This window comes from Mastigoproctus giganteus, chromosome 14 (genome assembly GCF_048544385.1).
Source record: "Mastigoproctus giganteus isolate SK-2022 chromosome 14, ASM4854438v1, whole genome shotgun sequence".
Taxonomy (NCBI): Eukaryota; Metazoa; Arthropoda; class Arachnida; order Uropygi; family Thelyphonidae; genus Mastigoproctus; species Mastigoproctus giganteus.
In genome coordinates, this window is record NC_143588.1 from 70,322,225 (window position 1) to 70,348,199 (window position 25,975).

General features: G+C 37.1%; 1 protein-coding gene across 1 annotated transcript in view; it reads left to right on the forward strand.

Moving 5' to 3' along the window:
- LOC150075217 (uncharacterized) overlaps positions 1–25,975 on the forward strand; it is a 187,757-nt gene that overhangs the window by 131,152 nt on the left and 30,630 nt on the right. Inside the window, exons 2-3 of the mRNA XM_090388773.1 lie at positions 10,972–11,325; positions 17,161–17,475. Coding sequence (XP_090244899.1) covers positions 10,972–11,325; positions 17,161–17,475 — 669 coding nt within the window. The remainder of the gene's footprint in view (positions 1–10,971; positions 11,326–17,160; positions 17,476–25,975) is intronic.

Below are 25,975 nucleotides of genomic sequence, written 5' to 3' on the forward strand. Positions count from 1 at the left end.
GCAACTAAGCAAGCCCTTAGCCATAATTATGAGAGCATCCTTGGACTCAGGGGAGGTTCCCACGGACTGGAGATGTGAAAATGTATACCCAATTCACAAAGGGGGATCGAAGGGTGACACGAGTAATTACAGACCAGTTAGTTTAACTTCTGTTCCGGGTAAAATAATGGAGTCGCTGGTTAAAGATGCATTCCAGGATCATCTAGACAAGACTGCAGCAATAATTCAGACAGCATGGGTTTGTTAAGGGAAAGTCTTGTCTGAAAAATTTGATGCGATATTATGATGTGGTTACAAAGGAACTGGATGCAAAAAATAAGTTTGATATCATATATTTGGATTTCAGGAAAGCTTTTGACACTGTTGCGCATGGAAGACTATTGTACAAATTGGAGCAGAATGGTATTAAGGGTAAGTTGCTACAATGGATAAAAGGATGGTTGAGTGGGAGAAGACAAAAGGGTGGTAATCAATGGGTGCTGCTCTTCTTGGACTAATGTTATTAGTGGAGTCCCACAGGGTTCGGTGTTGGGTCCACTGTTGTTTTGTATATTTATCAATGATATTGATGAAGGTATATCAGGCTTAATGTCGAAGTTTGCAGATGATACAAAGGTTGGCAGGGTTGTTAATGACAGTAATGGCAGTGTGCTACTGCAACAGGATCTAGATAATTTGGGCAGATTGGCTAAGAAGTGGCAAATGAAGTTTAACCTTGACAAATGCAAAGTACTGCATTTGGGTAGAAGTAACCCCAGAGAAACGTACCAACTGTGTGGTACTACACTTAAGGTGGTAGAAAATGAAAAAGACCTGGGAGTAATTGTGCAGTCAGATATGAAGTTTTCTGAGCAAAGCAGACAGGCTGCCAGGGCAGGTCATGGGGTTTTGTCAATGATATATAGGAATTTTGCTAGCAGGGAGAAGGAGGTGATTGTCCCTCTGTATAAGGCAATGGTCAGGCCACGCCTTGAGTACTGCGTACAGGTCTGGAGGCCTCGTTTTAGGAGGGATGTAGATTTACTCGAGCGTGTACAGAGAAGGGCAACAAGATTGATGAGGGGAATGAAGGGATCCTCTTACCAAGAGAGGCTTAAGTTCTGCAAATTGCAGTGGCTGGAGACTAGGCACCTGCGTGGTGATCTGATTGAGGTATATAAGGCCTTGAATGGGTTGAGCACGCTGAATTCTGATGGGATCCTTCTACTTGTTCAGATTACGAACCTAAGGGGGCATAAATTCAAATTAAGAAAAGACAGATGTAGAATAGATGTGCGGAAATTTGCCTTTAGCCAGCGGGTGGGTAATTGCTGGAACAAACTTATATCTGTCGTGGAAGTTGATAGGTTAAATAAATTTAAGGAGGAACTGGACAGGCATTTGGAGGGAATGGTGTAATTTTTTTTTTTTTTTTGGCTGATGCTGCATAAGCTCATACACTTGCTTTCTTGCATCACATGCCACTACTACTACTAAAACAGTAAGAGAGTTCCTTGACCCAGTTTTTTTAATAATAATATTTAGATAAGTTTTTCTTTTCGGAGATTTTGCCCAAAGTGGATTTTTTTTTAAGTAAGTTCTATAGAATAAAACAAAATGGTTAGATGGAAATAACCCATTTATCATACAGAACATAGAAATTATATCCTTTAGTACCCTTCCATTATTAGTATTGTCATTAATCATATAGTGCACCGGCCAAAGAAAAAAAAAGTAGATAAGACATACAAATTATTTGCTTTCCTCCTCACGTAGGTAACTATCTTGTTGACCTTTGAATTTCCTCAAGCTGTCAGCCTCAACTACCAGCGGAGATGACTTATTCTAGCCATCAACAACTCGCTGGCTAAAAGAAAGCTTCCTACAATCTAAGCTAAACCTCTTCCCCTGTAATTTGAATGTATGGTCTCTAGCTCTGGAATTCTTTATAACAGAATTCCACCTTCATTCATTTTACTAATCCCTCTCAGAGCCTTATAAACCTCAATCAGGTCACCTCTGAAGTGCCTGGTTGCCAAGCTCTGTAGCCCACAGAATCGGAGCCCTTCCTCATACGGTCGACCTTCTACCGATCGCACTATTCGAGGTGCCTGTCTTTGGACCATTTCAAGAAGCTCAGTGTCTTTTTTTTTTTCAGATGAGGTCTCCATACTTGAACACAGTATTCGAAATGTTGTCTTACAATTGCCTTATATAGTGGGATTATAACCTTCATATCTCTAGAGACTATAGATCGATTAATCATTAATAGGACACCATGGGCTTTCCTGGCCTTCATATCATTCTCCAAGATCCCTTTCCTACTGTACTGTTTTTAATTAAGTCCCGCCAACTGTGTGAGTTATTTTGGGGTTGCTGTTCCCCAAGTGTAAGATCTTGCACTTTACTGCATTAAAACATAGCTTCCACTTTTCCATCTATTTTTGAAGCATGTTCAAATCATTCTGAAGAAACGCTGTTTGGCACTGTAAAGACTCTCCCAATCTTTAAGCCGCCTGCAAATTTTGACATTACGCCCTTTATCATTTCGTTGATATCGTTTATGAAAATCAGAAACAACTGATCCAAGAAGCGATCCTTAGGGACCCCACTTCTAATGTCATACCAACCTGAAGAATATCTATTAATCAAAACCCTTGTCTTCTGCCCTGAAACCACCAGTTGATAATCTTACAACCAATCCCAACATGTTCCAGCTTATACCCGTGACTTCTCATGAGTGACTGAGTCTTGCTTAAATCCAAATAAACTCAAAATTGTTCCCTGCATCTAGCTCACGAGTAAACGATTAAAAATTTTCCAAAACCGTGTTGTTTGTCCTTCAGAATGTCATTTCTATCTAAATGTCCCTGGATTGAACTCTTAATCATTGCCTCTCTTATTATTATGATATTATTGCACTCTTATGTGGGAAATTTGCCTTCATATATGTACTTCGCTCTTAATATGTATATCTTCGGAAATAAAGATTTATTTATTTAAAGATTAATCTCATATGGAGATCTCAAATTGAACAGGTGTGTGATTTTGAAATGCGTTCTGACGCAGGCTGTAATGAATACGAAGAACAACTCTGCGTGCCTCCATCTTGCAGCAGGATTTAGCCTATGGGAACGTTAGCCAAGGACCTTGTGTACATCTTATCAATTTTCTCATTAGAATCCATAGATGTTTGCAGCTCAGTGGAGTATGTATTCTCAAGTTTCATTAGAATTTGTCGCTATTTATAGCGATTTCTCCCTCATTCTGTTCAAAAAGACAGGCTGTTAGTGCAAGAGCTTTAATAGTAGCTGAAGTGTGGTAGCTGCAGAAAATTTAAACCCGCGTCGTATTTTAACAAGTCGAATTTTAGTGTAAAGAGAGGTCGAGTAGAAAACTTGAAGCTGGATGAAGTACCTGATATTTGATCTCGGCACCGGTCTCGCGAATATGAGTTGTCATATTTGCTGAGATATCCAGTAACACTTCTAACGTGGAAAATTTTAGTGATCCATTCAAGACAGAATTTTTAGAATAACGTAGCTCGCTTGACATGGAAAATGTATTTAAGCAATCAAATGCGTACATCAAAAAAGCACGACCTCGATATTCCTGAATAAAATGAGTGAAAAATGTTCTGAACAAAACAACAGTACTACTCAAAAGTTAAGGGACAAACGCAGAAAAACCAGTACTCTGATCCCGTAAAAAACGTTACAACATACAATTCGGGTATCGGGATTAAAAAAAACGATTAAAAATGCAACATTCCAGTAGAATATGCCTGAAATCTGTTAGGCAGAAAGGATTTCAGAGCGCTCTCAACATTGCTGATCTCATTTAAGCGCTCTCGGGGTCTAGGACCGGGCGCAGTTTTGTGGCCCTAGATTATTTGGAATTATTTTAATTTTGGGACCCTTCGTGCAGTAGATAAATAAGCATAATACTGTACATGGTATTTAAAAATTTAGAACTGATAGCTTTATGCTAGTGATTTTTTTATGGTCCCTAAATTTTGAATATGATACCCTAGGACTGAAGCAGATTTCTCCAGGCTGAGTTCAACGGAAGAATGTAATCCAAGAGATCTGTAGTTTTAACTACGCACGTTGAAAAATACCGTAGAAATTAACCAAAAGAAATTCATAGATGCTCAAATCAGTGTCTCATCGTGTTCGAGAGGAGGGGGGCCCCTTAGGAACTGATATTAGTACAAGGCCAGAATTTTATGAAGGGTTTTCCATTTCCCCATGACAATACGCCATATCATACTGCACAATCTGTAGCGACTTGGTTTGAAGACCCATGCAAAAACTTCATTGGCCTAATTGCATTGAACACCTTTCTGATGAACTACAACTCGACTCCAATCAATAACTGACTTGGCCATTGTGTTGAAGGAGGAATGGGCCAAAAAAGAAATGGGTCGAATTCTATCAGTGAGAATATGATGTATAATTAAAGACAAAGGCTACTTTAATTCTACACCATAATAGGTGTTTGGTTACTTTTGGCAATACAGTGTACGTGCGCAAGAAATCCTAGTGAGTATTTTTCATGACTAAGACGAATTAAAACGGAAAATATTTCAAAAAAAACTGCACACGCTGCTTTATGACTTTTTTCCCCTTCTGAACTCATTCCTCTTGTTCACGTAATGTAAGATGTTAAATCTGATTTAAGCGCTGATGAAACTCCCAAGAGCAGTGTGTGCCTGGATTTGTGCGAGACTTCTTGACAACGTTAACATCTTAAATTAATCATAGACCGCTAGCTTTATGTCAGACGCAACCCAATCGTAAACTCCACATCTCAACTCGTATCACATCTGCGTGTTACTTCTTCAGAGAAGAAGACACCTCATTTAAATCTTAACGCTCTTGTTTTAGAATAGAAGTCCGCGACATGGCTTCTTTTATCTTGTTGTCCCCCCATCAGGAATTTTTCCCCTTCTTTAATTTCGCTTGATGAGATGATAGGTGAAACATTCACTTCATAATCACATTTGTTCGTTAAGGAAATTTATAACTCGCTACTGTAAGAACCCTTTCCCCCCCCTCCCCCTTTAATGTTTCTGTCATTCACGGACTATATCGGCGGTGACGTCGACTTGCTCGTTCATCAGACCAAATTACTCTCCTCTCACCGTGGTCCTCTAATTGGAGTTCAGATCCCAAGCCTCTTGAGATGTCGGGGCTTTAATAACTTGCGGATACGGACGAAACAGAATGAGGATTGGGGTATTAATAAACGTGTGTCTACGATGCACGACAATTAGGACCGCACAGCGGCACGAATTGCGGAGAGGGAAGGGGGTTGGGGGGAAGTATCTCTTGGAAACAATTAAAATGTCAGCTGTGTCATAGACTGCCCGAGTTCTCCAGCGAATATGCAGTGTAGTCTCAGCTGGGGAAAACAATCGGGGTTTGTAATAAGCACGTAATGAAGTCAAACGAAAGGAAGGGACTTTTCGCTCAATTTTCCGTTTTTATCCGAACTTCTAACTTTAAAAATACTGAAACGTTTGACGGCCCTAACCTTGAGATAGCGTTTTTTTTTTACTTGCGTGTAATTTCCGTTCATTTACTGCGCTTCCTGAACGTGGGACCCAATAAATTTGATGTGGAGCAAACAGACTGTTAAATGCACAACACAATCTGGTTTTGTGAAAGGTAGATTGTCCTGATGGGAGAGTGCAATCTGTCCTCTCTTCGATAATAACTGTCAGTTTCGTAAAATGATCGCAACTTGTTATAATCTTGACATCAGCTATTTACAGGCAGTGTTAACTCTTCTTGTATATTTAGGAGTGCTAATACGAGAAAATATATTAGCCTTTCTCGTAATTCTTGGTAATGTCTCTGTCTGAGGAAATAGGCCATCGCGTTCTAACATGCAAGTTTTGAAATCCTCGAAGAATTCGGCATATTTCTTCACGATTACCTGGGAAGCGTGCCTTTCGTCGTAGGAGGTAGAAATATATGCAGATTTAGATTTACTCTTAATTCTAAAAGCTAAGAATGAAAATTCTTGCAGATATAGCTGCTCTTCTACGAATCAGGGAATTTTATTCTGATTTGCCCATTATAATCTTCTAATATAAGATCACATAAAGTATTTGAATATAGAGGATTTAACTCCCTAATGTTATTTTGGCATCCGTGTCAGTACCGTGGCTTATGACACTGGTGTGCAAAACTTAAAGACCAACACTATTTCTAAAGGTTACAACCACAAAATCAAACGAAACAGCCTGTGGCGATTTGCATAACTGTGGCCGTTCAGTAGAAAGCTGGTGCAGATGCAAAAATTTGAATCGTGATGAGAGGGCTCACATGAACAGATAAAAGCAGCAGTTCAGCAGTTAAGTGCAAATTACCGAATGGTGAGCACAATTGTTACAGACGTTCGACTGGTTTCATACAGTGCTACAGACAACGAAGTGGCCAGGACAACATCTGGATGACTTTACCCGGGGTAGAATAATTGGGAAGGTCGAAGTGCGAGGAGTGTGGCTGCAGAGTTCGGTATCGCCCACAACATCGTCTCACGTGCGTGGTCGACCTTCAGAACGACAGGTACAGCTGTTCGAAGGACCAGTGGTGGTCGTCACGAAAAACAACGCCCAATGATGACCGCTGTATACTCCTACAGGCCAAGAGGGGACGAACACCAGACAGCGGGATCCATTGCAAACCAGCTGCACAGGAGTATAGGACACAGGATATCGCGGTTTACTGTGGCCAGGCGACTCCACAAAGTTGGACTGTTTGCCCGACGTCTGTCCACTTTCCAGAAAAGTAATTTTTAGATTCGCATGGTGTGTTAGCGCGAAATGTGAAGAGTGGGTCACCATCCTTCATGAATATGGATTCATTAAGTTCTTTGACAGTGAAAAAAAATTTTAATACGACATTTTCTCATTCTCATTTTTGAATCTTAATCTGCTCAGGCATAGGAGTTATGGCGATCGACGAATCTTTCAACATATATTCGAATGAACATCGTTACATATGACAGGGTAATCCTAACAAACACCATGCATCCGTCACAGTCATCCGAAAACAATTTTTAGATGTAAACGAAGTATCCATGCTCGATAATGAAGCTCCTTCTTCAGCACAGTGTCACCATACTTTGCTATAATGGACTCGGCAACGTGTCTTGCCAATGTAGGTCTTCCATGTTTTACTCACTATCTTGCTGTCTATGAACTTCGACAACAGACCTCCACACATCGCATCTTGAGCAATTTGGTCATGCTCCTGGTCCACGAGGACTTTTTTTGGTAAACCTACAAGAAGAAATAAATAGAACGGAAGGCATTTGCTGCCTGAAAGAAAGATTTCTTGGAGGATTCGTCAGATGCACTGCAAATGGTTTGACATGTTTTCTACTGAGCCAATAAGGACCCTAGGTTAACAGGTTCATCGATATCCATGGCGATTTAACAAAACATACATGACCTCAGTTGGTCACATGACTGTGTGTCCCTTCCACTAATTAAATCAATAAAAACCATCGAATGTTTATTGTTCCAAGAAATTTATAAACAAAACTCCTTTGCTCGAAAATAATGCTAGGTCAATCTTCATGCAGTTAAGTCACTAAATGAATTGTGGGTAGTGATGATTTCAATATGAAAAGTAGCCAATCACAAAGATATTTCACTAGAATATAAACTACTTTTTTTGTAGTAGATTTATTAGAAAACATTTGGCCAGTTTTATTTATACCCAACTTGAATCGGTTGCCAGATTTTCCCGGCACTCTTTTGTGGTAACAATATGTTTCCCAAAGCAACAATTTGTTGGCACATCTTCTACTATCATTCATTTCAACGTTCCTCCCTATAGACTGAATAAATATTTTTTCTACCATCGCTTCTAACAGTTCAAAAAAGAATCTGGTATCAACAGGGAGCAATCTTTCTATTCGTATTTTGTCCAAATAAAACAAACTTTCGCGATTATTTCATCAATAAAGAAGATCAGATTTCTTCGCGTTTCATTTCTCCAGAGGAGAGTTTGGTTAGGACAGCTTTAAGAGCGAATGGCCTACGCTGTTGTCCGCTATTAAGGCTGCTTCTTGTTGGCGAGTTATTTAGGTTCGTTGCTTCTAGCGCTGGCTTCAAGTTCAATAATATATAATGGAATGGTCACTAAAAGCAGAACATTGGTTAAAGTTAAAGGCAACATCCTCCACTTGAGTACCACTGGAGGATGTAACCTTCAACTTAGTTCAACTTATAGAATCCATAATCTTCAATTTATAGATGAATAATGATCATTGTACAACATGCAATATCAGTATCTTCTGCTGATATTGGCTGAAAAACATGGTAACTAGATTTGCAACTTCGCCTTATTTGAAAATATCCGGGAACTGAAAAGTATGCGCCATAAGATATTTGTATTGATATAGTTGAAAAACGGGGGCACTTCATATAGCGTATTTATGGTCCTTTGAAAATTTACGCATAATTGTTGCATCCGTATGTTCGGACTTCAAAACCAACATAAAAAGTTCGTTCTACAACTGCGCGAGTAAATACGGTAATTATAGACAATCCTAATTTAAAAACTACGAAAAAATTTTAAAAATTAAATTTAAAAATATTAAGGATTATCAGATACTAGAAAATTAAGGGACTCCAAATTTTCCGGACGTTACGTTTATCTGGTGACTGATAAATCTTATTTCATCTTGAACACTTTTATTCTAAGTATTTTTCACGCGAATCATATGGGTAATACTCAATTATTTTAGAATTTGGCTACAAGAAAAAGCACTTCTAATGTTGTTGTGCGTTCTAAATTGGGGTTTTACCCAATTTTATCCAGTATAGCAGCTGCTGCCTTTGATACAGTTCTTCCTAATGTTATTCCTATTCTGTAATCCCTAATGAACTAAGTGCAGAGACCCACGTAATGTAATTGCATATTCAAACTCGCTGCTTCACAACGTAATTGCTTGTCGAAATAACTTACCAGCATTCATGAATAACTAATATTTTCATTTCGTGGAATCCTATTTGCCATATTTTTATTTATTGTTTCAACGCACGCTTACCTGAGATTTTTTTAAAAATGTAATTAAACAAATATCTTCGTTCTAGTATCAAAAACCGACTGTCTTTCTTCACTGGTATTTTTGGTGTTTTTCATAAAATGATGACAATAGATACAGTTGCAGGATGAATTTATTTCTTGTTGAAAACTTGGCAACTAGGGTTACTATCGGCAATGGGAGAAGAGTCCGCATTGCTCATGTCCAAGATGATCGTGGGCAACGTTAATTTTGCTAAATTTAACCCATTTCTGCCCCAGCTTAATCAGATCCTCGTTATCAGCTAAGGGCTGTGGCGTTTGGAGGTCAAAAAAGTTATTGCCATTGTCCCTTGATAAAATATTATCAGAAGAATGTACCGGAGCATTATCTAATAATAAAAATGTCTTAATCTTTTCATTTGCATCTTCTTTGTGAAATTATTCTGAAATAATTTCGGAATTATATCATTAAATTCACATTGAAACAAAACCTCCGTTCTTCATGAATAAAATGCATCCATGAAAAAGATGGCACGTCCGAATTATAGAGAATCCGAATTAGGGGGGTTTTACTGTAACTGTAATGACCGATGGGTAAAAATTATTCAGTTTAACTCAGCTGACTAACAATAAAAAGAATCGTTTATTTGGCATATAAACTCAATTCAGAAAACTCTTCAAAATTTTCTGTTTTCTAGATTAACAGCTAATTTTTCATCGACATTAATACAAAGATCTTCTTAATTTTAAAGTTATAAATCGAAAAAAAGCTTAACTTAAGGTAAACTTCGCTCAGTTTTACGATAATAGCCAAATGAGTAGGCTTACCGAAGCTTTGTTTAAGTCAAGAGAATAGCAATAAAAAGGGTCCTCTGTCTCTATATTTTTGCAATAAACCCCTTCCTCTTCTTCAGTCACATGCCCAGTTTCAGGAACACTCAACCATTTTGTTTAATACTGAGAAATTTCGATGAATAATCCACAGATAAATCAATCTTGGATACAAGTCTTAGTCCGAGACAAGTGTCGTCTTGTACTCAGAAAATACGGTACTTTTAAATCTTTCAAATCACTTGAATGGTCTTCAGACATTCCATATCTCTGCACTGTATCTTAGGACGAGATGACAGTGTATTAAAGATCCTCAGCTTGCTTCTGGAATTTTTGAAATGACCCTTGTTTAATTTTCTGAATATGGACGCTCTTTCGCTGATTCTATTATTTTTTCACTTCATTTTCGCCATCCTTTTGTATATTTTTAAATAGGCAATTGCTCAACGTCTTCTAGCTGATGCCTAAGGCGAAGAAGGAGTACATATAAGAGTTATTAATTAGTAAATAGTTAGTTCTTCTTCTCAAGACGTGCTAAATTATGTAGCTATTAATAGTTATATCATAATTACTTTTTCTCACACAAATATGAGGGGGAATCCCTTATGGATCAGCTGAGCGGTACTCTTCATCAGACTTCCTTTGATATCAGCACAATTAAATCCGTTTTCGTTTAAATTAATAACTTTTTGTGTTTGATTGGTAAGAAACGAAAAACCTACAAATAATTCTGCCTTTTCTCTCTCTCTCTCTCTCTTGCGTCTTCGATTAATGTACCATTCACCAACGATACTAAAAGGATTTCTTCTCTGTTATGTTTGGCAGAATTCCAAAAAGAAGTCAGACATCTTTGTTTACGAAAACTCTGTTCCGGCTAGATTTAACACAACACCACCATTGTTCTTTAATTAGGAATTTTATTTCTTTCATATGTTTCGTCTTTCGATATGTTTTATAGAAACTGTCACACTGATGGTAATTCAGAATCCAGTGCTAAACTTCGGGAGCGTGTAGCGAAAATAAAGTTTAAAGAAAAACATTTAAAAAAAAATTTAATAACAGTAACATTTTGTGATTTTCATTAAATTTTTATTTTGTATTTATTTTTCAGGTGTCGCTGCAGTCACAGTCACCGAAGTCCGTCTTCTATCAGAAAGCAACAGAACCGATTACGTGCTACAAGGAGAAGGGGCCACATTAATCTGCCAGTACGTCATTGCCCACGACGAAGTTGTCAAGTCTGTCCGATGGGACAAGGACGGTGTCGAAGTGTATGTTTGGAGGCCAGGAAGACGACCAATTGCCAAAGATGTGTTGATCGGAAGAGTAGACGCTACCCATCAGAATCCATCGCAGATTTCCATTCGTGTGGCCGATATGGAAATGCAAGGCACTTACACGTGCAATATCCAAACCAACCATCAGGAACAAGCGCAAAACTCCATGTATTTAACAGTTATTGTGGGTAAGATAAAATTAATTTCGTAGCATTTGTCCATTTGAAGATGTCTGCAACTGTTGGGTACATTTTGAAGCTTAGTACAGAAATATTCAACTGCTACATCCAGAATAACAAATAAATAAATACAGTAGAACCTGGATAAGAAATTCCCCCCATAAGAAGTTTTCCCCTGTAACTCGGTGGATACCCCTGGGTGGTGGTATCCGCCGAGAATCCATTGGCGAAGTGTGCCTATTCGAGAATCCACTGTCGAAGGTAGTTCAATATTAAGCAACTCGTTCTGAAGGGCATTCACAATATGAGATATAACATAAACGATGCCATTTCACTTACTTCGGGGGGATGATTTACTACGAAATAAAATGATGCTTGACACTAACTTGTTCAATTAGGGAATTTTTCGTAGTCTGAGGCTTTCAGGGCTAAAACCTTTTTAATTTAAACACTTTGATATAATGGAAGTGACATATTGCAATTGTTTTCATCGATATCTATAATTGGATACATCGACCACATGAAGCATTTACCGTTAAGTTGTGATGGTTGTGAACAGTTCTGGATTGCTTAATGGATTGTTTCTCTGTCTTATTGTAATTGTGACCTTTTAAGGTACGTAGAAACTCCAAAGGAGCTCATCCTTCCAACTTGATAACGAGTTTAATGAACAGAATATTAAGCGATTAGAAATCCCCAGTTTAAACTTGTTTCCCATTGGCAGAGTAACATTCTGAAATAGTACTTAAAAATCATCTTTAACTTATGTATGTGTATCTTTTCATTTTTATTTGTGTAGTTAATATTTCATTCCCTAAGGTCAAAACCCTTCTAAGAAGTTCTAAATCTCCAGTCCCTTGAAAAACTTCTTATCCGGGTTCTACTGTAAATATTTTTTTCTGTAACTTCAAAGTATTGTACATGGCTTTTACGTTAATACCCTCATTGAAAGATCCTTTAAATAACTTATTGCAATGGACAATATATCGAATCACCGATTATTAGTATAGCACAACGGTGGGCAAATGCGGCTCTCAGAGCCGCATGCGGCTCTTCGTTCAGTTAAGTGCGGCTCCCATTGAAAATTTAAATCCGTTTTTTTTTTATTATTTCAGAACTTTTTTCACTGAATCTTGTTAAATTAACTAAGTAACTAATATTTTGTTATACGGATTTTATGTTGTTTATTTTTTTTTATGTCTAGATATTTTGCTATTTTTATTTTGATTATAAATAAATCCGCGCTCATTTACACTGATTTTTTTTTTTGATAAAATGACCTCAGAAAATATCAAAAAAAGAAAATAGAATCTTTCAAGAAGAATGGGTAGAAAATTTTGCTTTTATTGACAATAATGGAAAGTCGTTGTGTCTTATTTGTAAAGTTACAATTGCAAACTACAAAGTAAGCAATTTACGTCGACATTACGAAGTAAGTCATCCCCACTTTTCAACTCAATATCCACTCAATTCAAAATTGCGAACAGAGAAACTTAAGTCCTTGCAATCTGGTCTTCATAAGCAACAAGGACTCTTGTCTTCTTTTAGTCGCGAAGATGACAGAGCAAACGAAGCTAGTTTTTTGATAGCTTGGAATATTGCTGGTGCCAAACGTCCATATGGAGAAGGAGAATTTATTAAACAAACTTGGAAGAAGTGGTTAAAGTTTTGGATCCAGATAATACAAAACTGCATAAATTGATCGCACAGGTTCCTATGTCACGCCTACAACTGAGCGTCGTATTGGTGCAATTAGTAAAAATGTTGAAAATTGTTTGATGTGTGATTTGAAAAATTGTACAGCATTTAGTTTAGCTCTCGACGAGTCTACAGACATTCAGGATGTTCCACAATTGGCCGTTTTTGTCCGCTATGTATCTGCGGACGTAAATGTGAAGGAAGAAATGTTAGATTCTTCGTTCGATGTTAGAAATGAGCTTGATGAAGTAATGAATATTATTGAAGATGGATTTCCAATTTTTGAAATAATACTTGTTGAAAAAGCGGCTGGGGAATTGGAGTTATTAGAAATGAAAGAGGATCAGGCATTGCAAATGCAGCACAAATCTACTTCTATAATTGAATTTTGGAAACTCGTGCCAGAATCAAAATATCCACATTTAAAGAAAGCTGCTTGCCGTCTAATTTCAATTTTTGGTACAACATATTGCTGTGAATCTTTGTACTCCACAATGAAGTTCGTGAAGTCGAAATATCGTTCACAGTTGACGAATCATCATCTCACAGAATTGCTGCGAACGGCTTTAACAAATTTTAGGCCAAATTTCAAAGATTTGACCAAAGGTCTTTTAAATGTTATACTTTTTATTAATGCATTTTTATTATATTTGATTTTTATTATTAAAATTTTGAAATAATTATTTTGTATTTTCTTTCTCTTAATTATATTTTCTTATCTGTATGTATACTTTACATAGCACTTAAGACTTGTGTAGAATATGCAATCATAATAATTAAATTAAATTTAATTTAAATTTGTGTATTTAATATTATGTAACTATGGTATGACTCTTTATAATATATGAAAAACCGGAATTCGGCTCTCATTGACCTCATGCGTGCCCACCCCTGGTATAGCATATTCACAATTAATTATTGTTCCAATACAAAAAAAAAAGCATTAAAAGACGGAAGAATAAGGAAATATTAACATAAGTAAAGGCAACGGCAAACTTAAATTATTGGTTATAATAGTCGTGGGGTAGCGTTAAATGAGACAACCTGACCGTCCAGCAAGTACCCCGATTCTTCCTTCGCACAAAGAAGATCTGGTTTCCTAAGACCTTCTAGAGTATTATACCGTGATTCTAGAAGCGTCAGCCAACCCTTTTGACTTAGCCTATTTTTGACCAAGTTCACCACAGCATAATGTCTTTTCACCTTAATACCATGGGACGTATTGCATCGGAGAGCTACATGAGCCAGAGACTCGATGGCAAAACACCCTGCCTTACAATTTCGATCCGAAGATCGCCCTCGAGATGTTCTGGAGAGGGCATTAATACGGGTCTTGATCAGATCACCAAAAGTATGTCTCGACAGGAGCCGGGTCCCGTCTCCCTTACCGTCCTCTCCACATTGATTATAATCAATGTGGGGAGAACGGCGTGGCTGACAGTTTGAATAATTATTCAAACTGTCAGCCTCGACTACCTGCGGAGGCAACTTGTTCCAGTAACCGATGATTCGCTGACTAAAAAAAACTTCCTACAATGTAGTTTAAACCTCTTCTTCTGTAATTTGATTTTATGGCCCCTAATTATGGAATTCTTTATAACAGTGAAAATTCCGCCCTTTCATTTTACTAACCCCTCTCACAGCCTTATAAACCTCAACGAACCTTGGCAAATAGGCACCACTGAGGTGCCTGGTGTAGTCTTTCCTCGTATGGTTGCCCTTTTGCTGATCATATCATGCGAGTTGCCCATCTTTGGACCCTTTCAAAAAGCAAAAACATAGCTGCTACGCTACTTTTCTGACCATTCTTGAAGCCCCTTCAAGTCAACCCAAAGGAGCGCTGCTTGGCACTGATCATTAATGACTCTCCCAATCTTTAATTCGTCTGCAAATGTTGACATCAATCCCTTTATCCCTTCGTTGACGTGGTTTATGAAAATTAGGAACCACAGTGTCCAACAGCCTATCCTTGGAGGACCCCCATATTAATGCAGATCTTTATTATATTAATGAATTTGCAATTTTTACTTATAAAACAAACTTTTCTTTATTATAAATTGAAATTATTTAAAACTTTAAATTTTTTGAATAATATTATAATATAACTTTAATATATAAGAGATCGTTTATTTTTATTTAAATAAATAAATATTGGAGAACTTACGTAGCAGTGCTGATCTTTCACGGCATTATTTAGAATAAATCATCCAGAAGAAAGAATTAATGTACCGCACAATGAACACCCGAAGACGAATTTTGTTATAGAAATCCGAAACGTCTCAAGTTTTTTAATCAGTTATCCTTTCCTGAATCAAATTATGTTTCCTAGAGTAGGCTGGCCACGTGATGATCCAGGAATATATGGATTCAGTTAAATGGAAAGTGGATGTAAATTCTGACTACGCAGTTCATTTTTTATAATTTAAACAACCATCCTTTTTAAAAATATTTCCCCCTCTCAAAAATATAAATCAAAACAAATATCAGTCGAAAGTTTAGTTAAATATAAAGGTAGTAAGAATTATAAAAATTCCCAAGAGAATGAAAGTACCAACTTGGTATCTCTTTTTTTGATTAATTAATATTCCTTCTTTATGTTGCGCGAGAGAGGGGAGATCCCTCAGATTAATCACTTAATGGTAGTGTTAATATACGTAATGATCGGTTCCGGTTTGATGGATTGTCTACGATTTGCTGATTATTTTGTTTTTCTAATGGAAAATGTGCCCATCGTTCTCTCGCTTTGTTTGGGGTAGTGTGAGTGATTAAACATTAGTGTAATTGCCAGTAATTTAATAATGGTGTTACATGATCTTTCATCTACGCCAATGTTCTCTAAAAAGGACTGCATCTAAAAACAAAAATCGATAGAAACAGTAGTTTTTCAGGTGGACATTTCGAGCAAAATGTTCAAACGTGTTATTTAATTCTGTATGGGAAACCCATCAGCATTGTTTTCTGTTGTAGCAGCAACATTATTGAAGAAAAGAATTACTCCCAGTGGTCATATATTTCTGGGTTTTTTTTCTATCTCAGCAAATATCCGAACATTTTCTTCTTTTAAGCGTCAAATAATAAGTTTCTAGACGCTGAAGATTGCCAAAAACGTTGCTCTGCTGAAGATGTTAATGCTTCCATGTTGTCACCATTAGATACAGGTGTTTTTAGGAAAGTTTCTTAACTATCCGATCGATTGTGCAATTCTCTTTTGTGCTCAGAAATTATGAAAATGACTAAGAAAATAATTTTTTAATTTTCCGGATGATCCAAAAATATTTCTCTCAATTCTTATTCAGTTTGAAAACTTCGTTAATTCTAGAAGCGGTATACACAACTAAAATAATCAATAAAATAAAATAAGAAAGGAAAAAGAAATAATTTTAATAAAAGAATTAATAAAAATATAATATAATATAATAATAACAATAATAAAATAATATAATTATAATATTATAATAATAATAAAATATAATTATAATATAATAAATAATAAAATATAATTATAATATAATAAATAATAAGGATAATTTAAAAAATTGTTTGAGTATTGTGAGTCGTTAAGAAATAGGGAACACCATTTTGAACTAGTTCCCCAAGACATGGTTTCGAACAGGTGAGTTGTCGAAAAGTAAAAGTTTTGATCTAGTAACTTATCAACACTATAAGTTAAGTAAGGCTTTAGTTAAATGATTTCTCATAAAATCTTAAATTTAAGATAATTTCTAACTCTTCCCTTTCCTGGAAGAGTTAGAAGCTGAACCTGCTCACTGACCTTTAGTTTCAGAAAACATCATTTCTATTTTTGATTATTTTGGTTAGCTTATCAGATTAGATAACTGTAAGAAAGGGGAAGAACTTCCTGATTTCATGATTACAACTAAGTTCGTACCATCCTCTTAATGATATCAATTTCCTATTCTAATTAGTAGCTCTCTGCTTTCTGGTTTTGGTTTGTTTTAGAATAAGTGCTGAAGCACCTAAAGGCCACTAGGCTTAATAAAACCATCAAATAGTTGTTTAGTAAACTGATAACTGCCCATTTCTCTACCAAAAACGTTTTTATCTTATTATTCTGCAACTAAAACTTGTCATTTTGATTCAGGATGGATTCTAAACAAATTTTTTTCTTTCTTTCTTTTACTTCAGATGCCTGCAAAGACGATATATGGGATATCAAGCTAAACCAGTCTACGTGCATCGAGACGATTAACATGAAATGTGTGGGGATTTTCCCCAAGCCCTCTCCTTCGTGCGGTATCTATAACGAACTAACTGGTAAATACCTTAGCAGTGTACCATTCGACCGAGTTTTGCAATTGCGAAACCACACCTTTGATGTAACGATGAACAGACGTTATAATGTGCGCAACTGGGCGAACTACTCTGATATTACGTTCCACTGTTTTTTCAGCATCCAAAATACGTCGTGGAGGAGAGGCATCAAGCATCGCTTGTTCGGAGGTAAGTTCGTTACCATCATTATCAGACTATTATACTTTTTTTTAATGTGAAAACACCTTTGGCGGCAGCTACTGTAGTAAAATCGAGTGGTAACGAAAATGCGAGACGGAAATGACGCAAGAACGTCACTTCCTAGATGACGCTAGTTATTGGCATTTTGTGTGAAAGACATTGTGGGATGAATACTCAACAATTTAAAAATTAAAGCACGTGATTTCACTTTATTTATGCAATTTTAAATGATTTATAGAGTCCATTGAGCTAATCGATATTCAAGTGAGATATCGAATCCAAGTTAGTTTCTAAACCGCTTAAAAACTCATCTAAACCATTTATAAACAACTAAAGTCCTTAGGTCTTGAGTACTCTGAGTCTTTTACAGTCGAGTGTGATCTTACTGGAATATTCTGTAGCTGACGTCCAATATAAATGTTCTACAGAGAGGTTTCTCCAACTTAAGATTTGGCTATGGGCTTACCGCAAAGCTGCTTAGAGATTTCCGGTGCTCTCATGTTTTCCCAATACTAATTCCATGGAAGCACGACTCACTGCACGCGTTATCTTTTTTTGTGGATAATGTATACTTGGATTTGATCCTTTATATAATTAATCAGCAGAGATTTGTTGCTTATCTGCGTTGCAAAACTCGTATTTGTTTAATTATATTTCAAGCCTGATAAATCAGATTTTTATTTAATTAAAATAAGAAAACATTTAAATCAACTTTAATATTTTATTGTGATGTATTTAATATGACTTAAATTTATTATTAATGGATATATTCTTTCGAATTTAATTCTTCTGAAAATGTATAAATTCCGTTATGCACTTTTTTTTTTAGGAAGGATCCTTCGAGCAATTATTTTTGCGATGTTCTCACCTCCTCGCAAACTCCTACTTCCGTGTCATGACACAGCACACCCAGCTAACAGAAAACCGTTACTGTACTTGATGGATGGCCGCGAATATTGACACAGCTGCTTGTCAGGATTAGTGTGGGAAGAGCTGGCTACTCCTGCATTGCTTCTGACTGACACACTGCTGCAGCGTATGAACAAATGTGCCACGATCAATGGGAGGTGCATTTAGCGGTAGCCGCAGGAGCGTGTCCTGGGGTTACTTGACAATATCTAATTTTTGTTCGTTTCGCTCAAATGTCTGTAAGAATTAGACGAACACGGTGTTATGTTTAGTTATATATAGAGAGGATCAGCTGCTCACCCATTTGATGCTTAAAAGTCGACGCTGTGGATAATAAAGATGGATTGTTTTCTGAGTTCCAAACATGGTATTCGTCTCTCAAATTCGAGAAAGACAACATCGCACTGACTAGCGATATACGTCTCCATTGGAGGTATTTTTATTTAGAGTAGTGCAATATCAAGACAACTCGTGGCGAACTCGCAACGCGAGATCGATGTACTAATTAGAGAAACTTATTTTGCTCAGAGTGATGCTACGTTCTTCTATGAATTATTGAAAATAGTCAAATCATACTGATAATTCGTCTTCTCTTATTCTCTGTAGAGATCGATGTGAGATTATGAGTTCTAAAACTGGGGATGAAAAGCGGGAGCGTGATTGTATAATACATGTAGGCAGATTATTACTATACGCGAATAATATAAAGACGGTTTATTTGATATGATTAAACAATCTTTTTTCCTTCTCTTTTTAAATTATTTTATAATTTTTAAGTGAACCGCTTCTTTTAAATGGTATTTTATTTATAGCTTTGTTAGTAGACATTTCTGGTTTCATGAATGTTCTGTAGCTTACGAAGAAGATTGTGGAAGATTGTACAGCGCTTTCGGGTACGTTTCGTCTTATAATATGCAGGTACAGTTTTTAAATTAAATTCCCCATCAATATTTTCTCCTAATTGATTATACGGTGTAATTTCAGTCGATATACTGCATTATGAAGTACATCGAGTGTCTATATTTCTAGTATCATACTCACGTGGTATCTGTGAGACACCAGCGAGGGCTGACTGTTGGTTTTGGGTGGCATTAGTCTTTTGTGGTTATGTGATCCATCAGCTGACCTGCACATTATCCAAAACGAAATCCTGACTGCACGTACTTATAGTGTTCTGTCAAGCTGCACCGAGGGTCCCCCCCCCACTACTAACTCCACTTAATACACTCTGTGTCGTAGTATAAAGTCTGTAAAGAGATAGTTTGAGTTTTCGCTAATCTGCGTAGTATAGAGTTGGTCTGTTGTTCCTCCTCCGTCCATTCAGCTGCGGGGCCCCTGATGGGACCTTCTTCCCCGTTTCCTGCCCATCACCACGTGGAGGTAGGCTGGGAGTAAAGCATAGATAAAGTTGCTGGCTGGAGGCGAACCCTGGGCGTCGCTTGAGCTTGCCAGGGAAGGCCCCCTAAAAAACTAATTGTTTTTTTTATTGGAAAAGGAGCGTGGTGTGATAGTTCGAGTATTGGAGAAAAGGTAAAGATAAAGAACTTGAAGGATAGAAAGGTTTCCACCTGGAAAACGGAAGTTAAAGGGGACAGAGGGCACCCCTGTGGAAGGAATCCAGCCTCCTTAGAAGGGGGTTTCCTGATGGGTTGCTCCCATTGCAGTGTAATTGGAGGAAGGGTTGTCAGAAACAACACAACCCACACTTGTCATAGTTACACAAGTACACACATTTTTTATGGCATATATTTAGGAGGTATGCTAATTAACAGCACATTACACTACATTCTCTGAAACCTTTGCCATCTTGCACTCATCATCATACAGGACATATGTGAACCTAAATATGAACAACTATCTAGACAATCATGTTTTTTTACGATACTAATCATAGACATTCAATCAATCACTGCATAGTTTACACACATTTATACTCCTCAGTCTGCATATTTTATCCTACACGTATTCAAGGTACAATTATAACACTTATTGGGCATTCTTATGCATTCACCAATTTCACACGCTTATCCCACTTAGTGCAATTCCCTGAATTGGACGGCTACCGACCAATTCACGGTATTGTAGTAAAATGGACACACTTCTAACCCAGCACAAATAGACATACAAGCACACATACATTCATAACCACGCACATACATACACTCACATATACACATTCACATACCCAAGTACAGTCAACTAATCTTTTACTCATTTGTTTATTCGCGTACACATAGAAAGGAGAACAATAACGTTCTTTCATTCATTTTCACACATTTGGACATTCACTCACTCTGGAATCGAGAAATACATTCGGTTGAAAGTACTCAAATCATCGGGCATTCCCATTGGTCAAGCTCTCAATCACATCCGGCAACGCGGACGCGACCGAGAGCTCCATGCATACACTGTCATAAACACTTAGGCTTAGTGCACACACACACGAGTGGCAATGGATGCAGGGGTGACGCTGGGCAGCAGCGCGCACACAGCCGCGTACTCTGTTTTGCCACTGACTGCCCAGGACTGAACCTTTCTGAACTGAAGTATTCGGAACTGTCGGTCTTCGGGGTCAAACTCTGGTCTTAGTGATCGTTTAGTCACGGAAGTGATGTTTTAAATCATGGAAGTTTACTGTAAAAGGCGTATTCTGTTATCCTTTTGTTAGTACACGCCTTCTGAAAAGTGCATTTTCATCTATGTTTATAGATTTAAGAAATGACGAAGCAAAATATTTCAAATACTGTATTTCCGAATGAGTTTAATGTCATTCGATGAACTAACAGCAAGACTGTGGTGTAATCGGCAGAAGATACAAACATGACACTTGAAATACTTCCGGTAGAATGTTGTCTGTAACATTAAGTAGTGCAATAACCTTTCAAAATTATTCTCTTATTTATAAGTACAACCAATATAAAGACAAAGATCTGCCGATCATCTAAAATCTTCAAGGGATGCAGTGGTGTTGCTAGGAGAAATGGGGTTGTTGTCTGGGATGGTTACCTGCAAGTTGGTTAGGGATTGTATTGGTTCTGAACTGGATGGGGCTGGAAAAGAACTTTGCGAGGGATAAACCTGGTAAGGAGACAGAGGATGATACTGATGCGGGGACGATGATAATGTGGATGATACTGAGAAAAATGAGGTGAATGAGGAGGTTGGCTTGCTGACAATCTAATTCTTCTGATCAGGTTTAATACCTCATTCCTTAATTCAAGCTTCTGGTCAACACTGGTGCAAATGATGACACAGTCATCATTTGCACCTGCTGTGATCTGCTAATTGTTTTCACCAGTGTATTTTATATAAGTGTAAGTATATTAGTATGTTTTCTGTATGCAGTAAAACCTCGAAAGGCAATGGTAGCTTCCTCATTAACTATGAGTTAAATTCTCATTATTATTAATTAAAATATTTTAACCTGATGGGATGAAAATCCTAATTTAAGAAGTGATTGCCTTCGCGTCACCCTGTGATTTAGCTTCTCTTGTTCATGTGATTTAGTGTTTTCTGATTCATTAAATTAAGCGAAATAAAGCTTCTTTTTTTTTTTCTCTATAGATTCACATTTTGAGAAGTGATAGATATTTTCCATTTTGGTGAAAAGTACGTTTCAGAAGCATCCATTTGTAGTTCCCCTCAAATTTATAAAATATGCATCACTAAACAATTATTTAAATTATTATTTTTATAAAATAACTTGAAAAATTAAATTTAAGATTATATTTTAAGTTTGTTAGCTTTCTTTTTAAATTTTGATGATTACTAGATATGAATTTATTTAAACACCTTTTTAATTTCTTTTTATCTTCACTGGCATAGTTGTAGCATAAGTTAGACTCTATAACATCTCAGTTGAGAATAAGAATGACGTAATTCGTGCGTAGGTTGTATTCATTCGCAGTGAACAAATAGTTACTTAACTGATTTATAATTTCTTTACATTAAATATAAACTAATTAAGTTTTAAAGTATTGTTTTTATGAACATTTCTTTATAGATATATCGTCAATATTATAAGTTCTCTACGTAGTTAGGGAATATACCCCAGGGACCCATATCTCGTGAGTAAAGGCATGCGCACTCAGGGTCCTGAGCTGGATATCATCATTCTTCTCTTTCTTGGTGATTCCTTTCTACTTCTGACTTTTGTTCTCTCTCTCTCTCTCTCTCTCTCTCTCTCTCTCTCAGAAAAAGCCTCAGGCTTCCTTGCACCACATGGATAATAATAATAATACGTGAATAATAGACGACATGTTAAAGAAGCTACGATTTTAGAATTGAAGACTTCTAATGAATTCCAGGAATACAAAGACCTCGATAACAGCAACTGAATTGGAAACGAAATATATATTAAGTTGTGCAATGCCATATGAATTCATTGTCAGGAGGTACGATTCTGACGTGTTCTGCGCGTTTAGGACAAAAGAATTGGCGCTTCTGAAGTGTCACTGTTCGAGGAACAGAAAGAAGTTGTGTCCTCGCTGCCATCCATGCATGTTTGGTGTGACGTCAAACAACTGCCAAACAGAACGGGTTTTCCATTTCTAAGGGAACATAACTTGGCACCGTTTCCTGTCCCTAATGGCTATTCTTTCTTTGTCCTGCCATGCTAATGTGTCTGTTGTTTGGTGATGGGAAGCCACGGAAGACTGCCTCTACACAACAGTGATTAGGGAATCATTGCAGCGCGTGCATACACGTCAACAGTCAACAGTCGAGTATCATCGTGTTCGCTGCTGTGGGTTTAAGTCTCAGAACTTTTTGAAACCATCAGGATTACGACAAGAGGTTTGAGAAAAGAAAAGGGGGAGGAAGGGAAAGATGGAAGTTGCCTCTTGTTAATAACTTGCGCTCTTGAAGGAATGCCATTATACGTAGATGGAATGCGGATTTCTTGGAGCGCTCAGAAGATGAATTAAAATCTCTGACGAATTGTATGCAGGTAAGGAGTGTGAGAAATGGAGTAGCCGTAATAAGGGACCTGTCAGTAGGAGTGTCAGCGCGAGGAACTACTCTTCACCGATCTTTAGAAATGGGACAAGAGGGACTTTTATGGGCTCTTTTCATGCCGTGGCCAAGTTAGCCGGTGTCAGATGACTAAGACTGATTGAACTTTAATTTGTTGATTGACTGATTATGCAATATTCATATTCTAGCCTCTTTATCTCGTTTATATTAAAAAATATAAACTGGGTTGTTTTTATTTTCTGCTGTACTCAATCTGTTCATATTGATGTTAAATAAGTTTCATAATATCGAAGGCTGTGCCTATAACAAAGAGCCTCTTCTTTCTTTCAGCTCATCATCTACATCATAATGTTCGTATTGGGCAATTAATTTATGCAACATGAAGAGAGGTCAAGAACTGAATGAACTGAATTTTATGGACGTTGCTTTCTGATAATGACACCAAAAAATATTAAAATCGTGCTGCACTCGCTGCTATGTTCCATTCAAGACATGTTTGTCATGACGTCTCCACGTAATTTGGCTATTCGTTTTTTTTTTTTTTTTTTTCCTAATTTATTTATTGCAACGGTATACGTTTTCCATTTGGTTGTTAAGTACGTTTCAATGGCATCCATTTATAGTTTCCATCAAATTTATAAAATAGCATCGCTGAACAATTTATTATGAAGTCATTTTTATAAATTAATTTGAAAAATTAATATCGCACTTTAAAGCCCATAAATTTATGGGCTTTAAAGCCTATAAAATCCCCTGGAGAATTAGCAGGATGGCAAGGGCGAATGCTGTGCTGGTATATATATATATATAAAGTATATATATATATATATATAAGACTTTACATTGTCGCCTTTCGTGGATTTTGGTGGTTGACTCTTGATAATGACACTAGTACAATATACTTATTATTATTATTAATATCAATTTATTTCCGAAGAAATGTCCTTTTACAGCTATGCAGCTAGAGGACATGAGTTATATACAGAGAAAAACATAAAATACAGACATATGCATTGCATACAGAGCCAGATACAATATACGGCCTTAAACAGCCACTGGTGAAGATACAAAAACATAAAGTTATACCAAGTACAAAAACATAAAGTTACAACAAGTACAAAAACATAAAGTTACAACAAATAAAAGTGCATCCGGATACATCGAAGCGTGGATATTGCGGTATCACAGAGAGTCCACCTAGAACTTGACTAAGGAATACATGTCTGCAAGAATGGAAGATCTGTAGGTTCTGTCCTTGCAAAGTTTCTCAGCGTCTATGGCTAATCTGTTAAATATTTGGAAGGAGTTGTGTGGAAACATATTGTCCAAGGAGGACATGCTACGCAGCTTCGATCTGTATGGGGAGGTGTTGGACTGGCATCTTCTCCTGTCGGACGGTCTAGCGATGATATCCCAAATATCGGGTGACTTCAGTTTTCCGGATAGAAGCTGAGAGAGGGTAAGAAGGTTCCTAGAGATGATGTGATACCTCCAAGGAAGCGTATTAAGATTGGTGACCAGAACAGATTTTGAGATTGTAGGTGTTAGCCCAGCAACCCTATTTAGCCATTTCAAGATCCAGAATTCCAGGGAGAGGAACCTGGCTTGGTATGATGAGGGTGCTGAGGACCATATAGTCGAGGCATATAATGGAATTGGGAAAATACAACGAAGAATGTATTTGATGATAAGGTCCGGGTTATGGAAGTTGGAGATCTCTTGTTTTACTGCCCATAAAGCCGAATATGTTTTCGTTCGAGTGGCATTAAAGTGAGGCAAGAAGGTGAGGTCTTTGTCCCAGATGATACCCAAATCTTTATGTTGGGTGACTTTTTTAACTGGAGAATTCGCAATAATGATGTCCACATCGTTGGTATTTTTCTTCTTGGTGATAGAGAGTTGTGCAGTTTTCTCTTTATTAATGGAGAGCCCAATCGCATGAAGGTAGTTTTCTAGTTCATGTAGCTGTCGGTTGGAGCTCACAGTAATAGACTGGAGAGACTGGGGGCATTTTGTGCTGACGAAGAACTTAATATCATCTGCGTAGGTGGTAAAATTAGTACGGTTTGATAGGAAGGGTTCTAAAGATGCGGCGAAGAGGGCGGCAGAGAGAACGCCCCCTTGGGGGAGCCCTCTGGAGCAGAGAATGTGGTGATTATGGTTTTGATTTCTGATCCATAGGATCCTGGACTGAAGGAGTTTCCTAAGGAGAACTAAGATGTTGCCAGAGATTTTGAAATAATTGCACAGTATGGTACATAATGCATGGGTGGACAGATTGTCAAAGGCCGCCTTAATGTCGAGAAACACAATATCCAGTTGCTCTTTGTTGCTTAAGGTACTTTCAATTCTGAACAGTGTGTCCAAGAGGTTGGTGATCGTGGAACGTCCAGGTAGTACACTATGGAGGTATGGAGGTTTGTGGCCGAACATGTGATGGATGAGAGCAGGAAGTATGGCTTTTTCCAAGATTTTGAGAAAAGTGCATCCTACAGAAATCTGTTTGTATATTTATTTATTTATAAATATAATAAATATATAAAAGTTTATATATATGTTTTTAAATATGTATATACCGTGATTTCTTTCGTTCCTTTACTTTTTC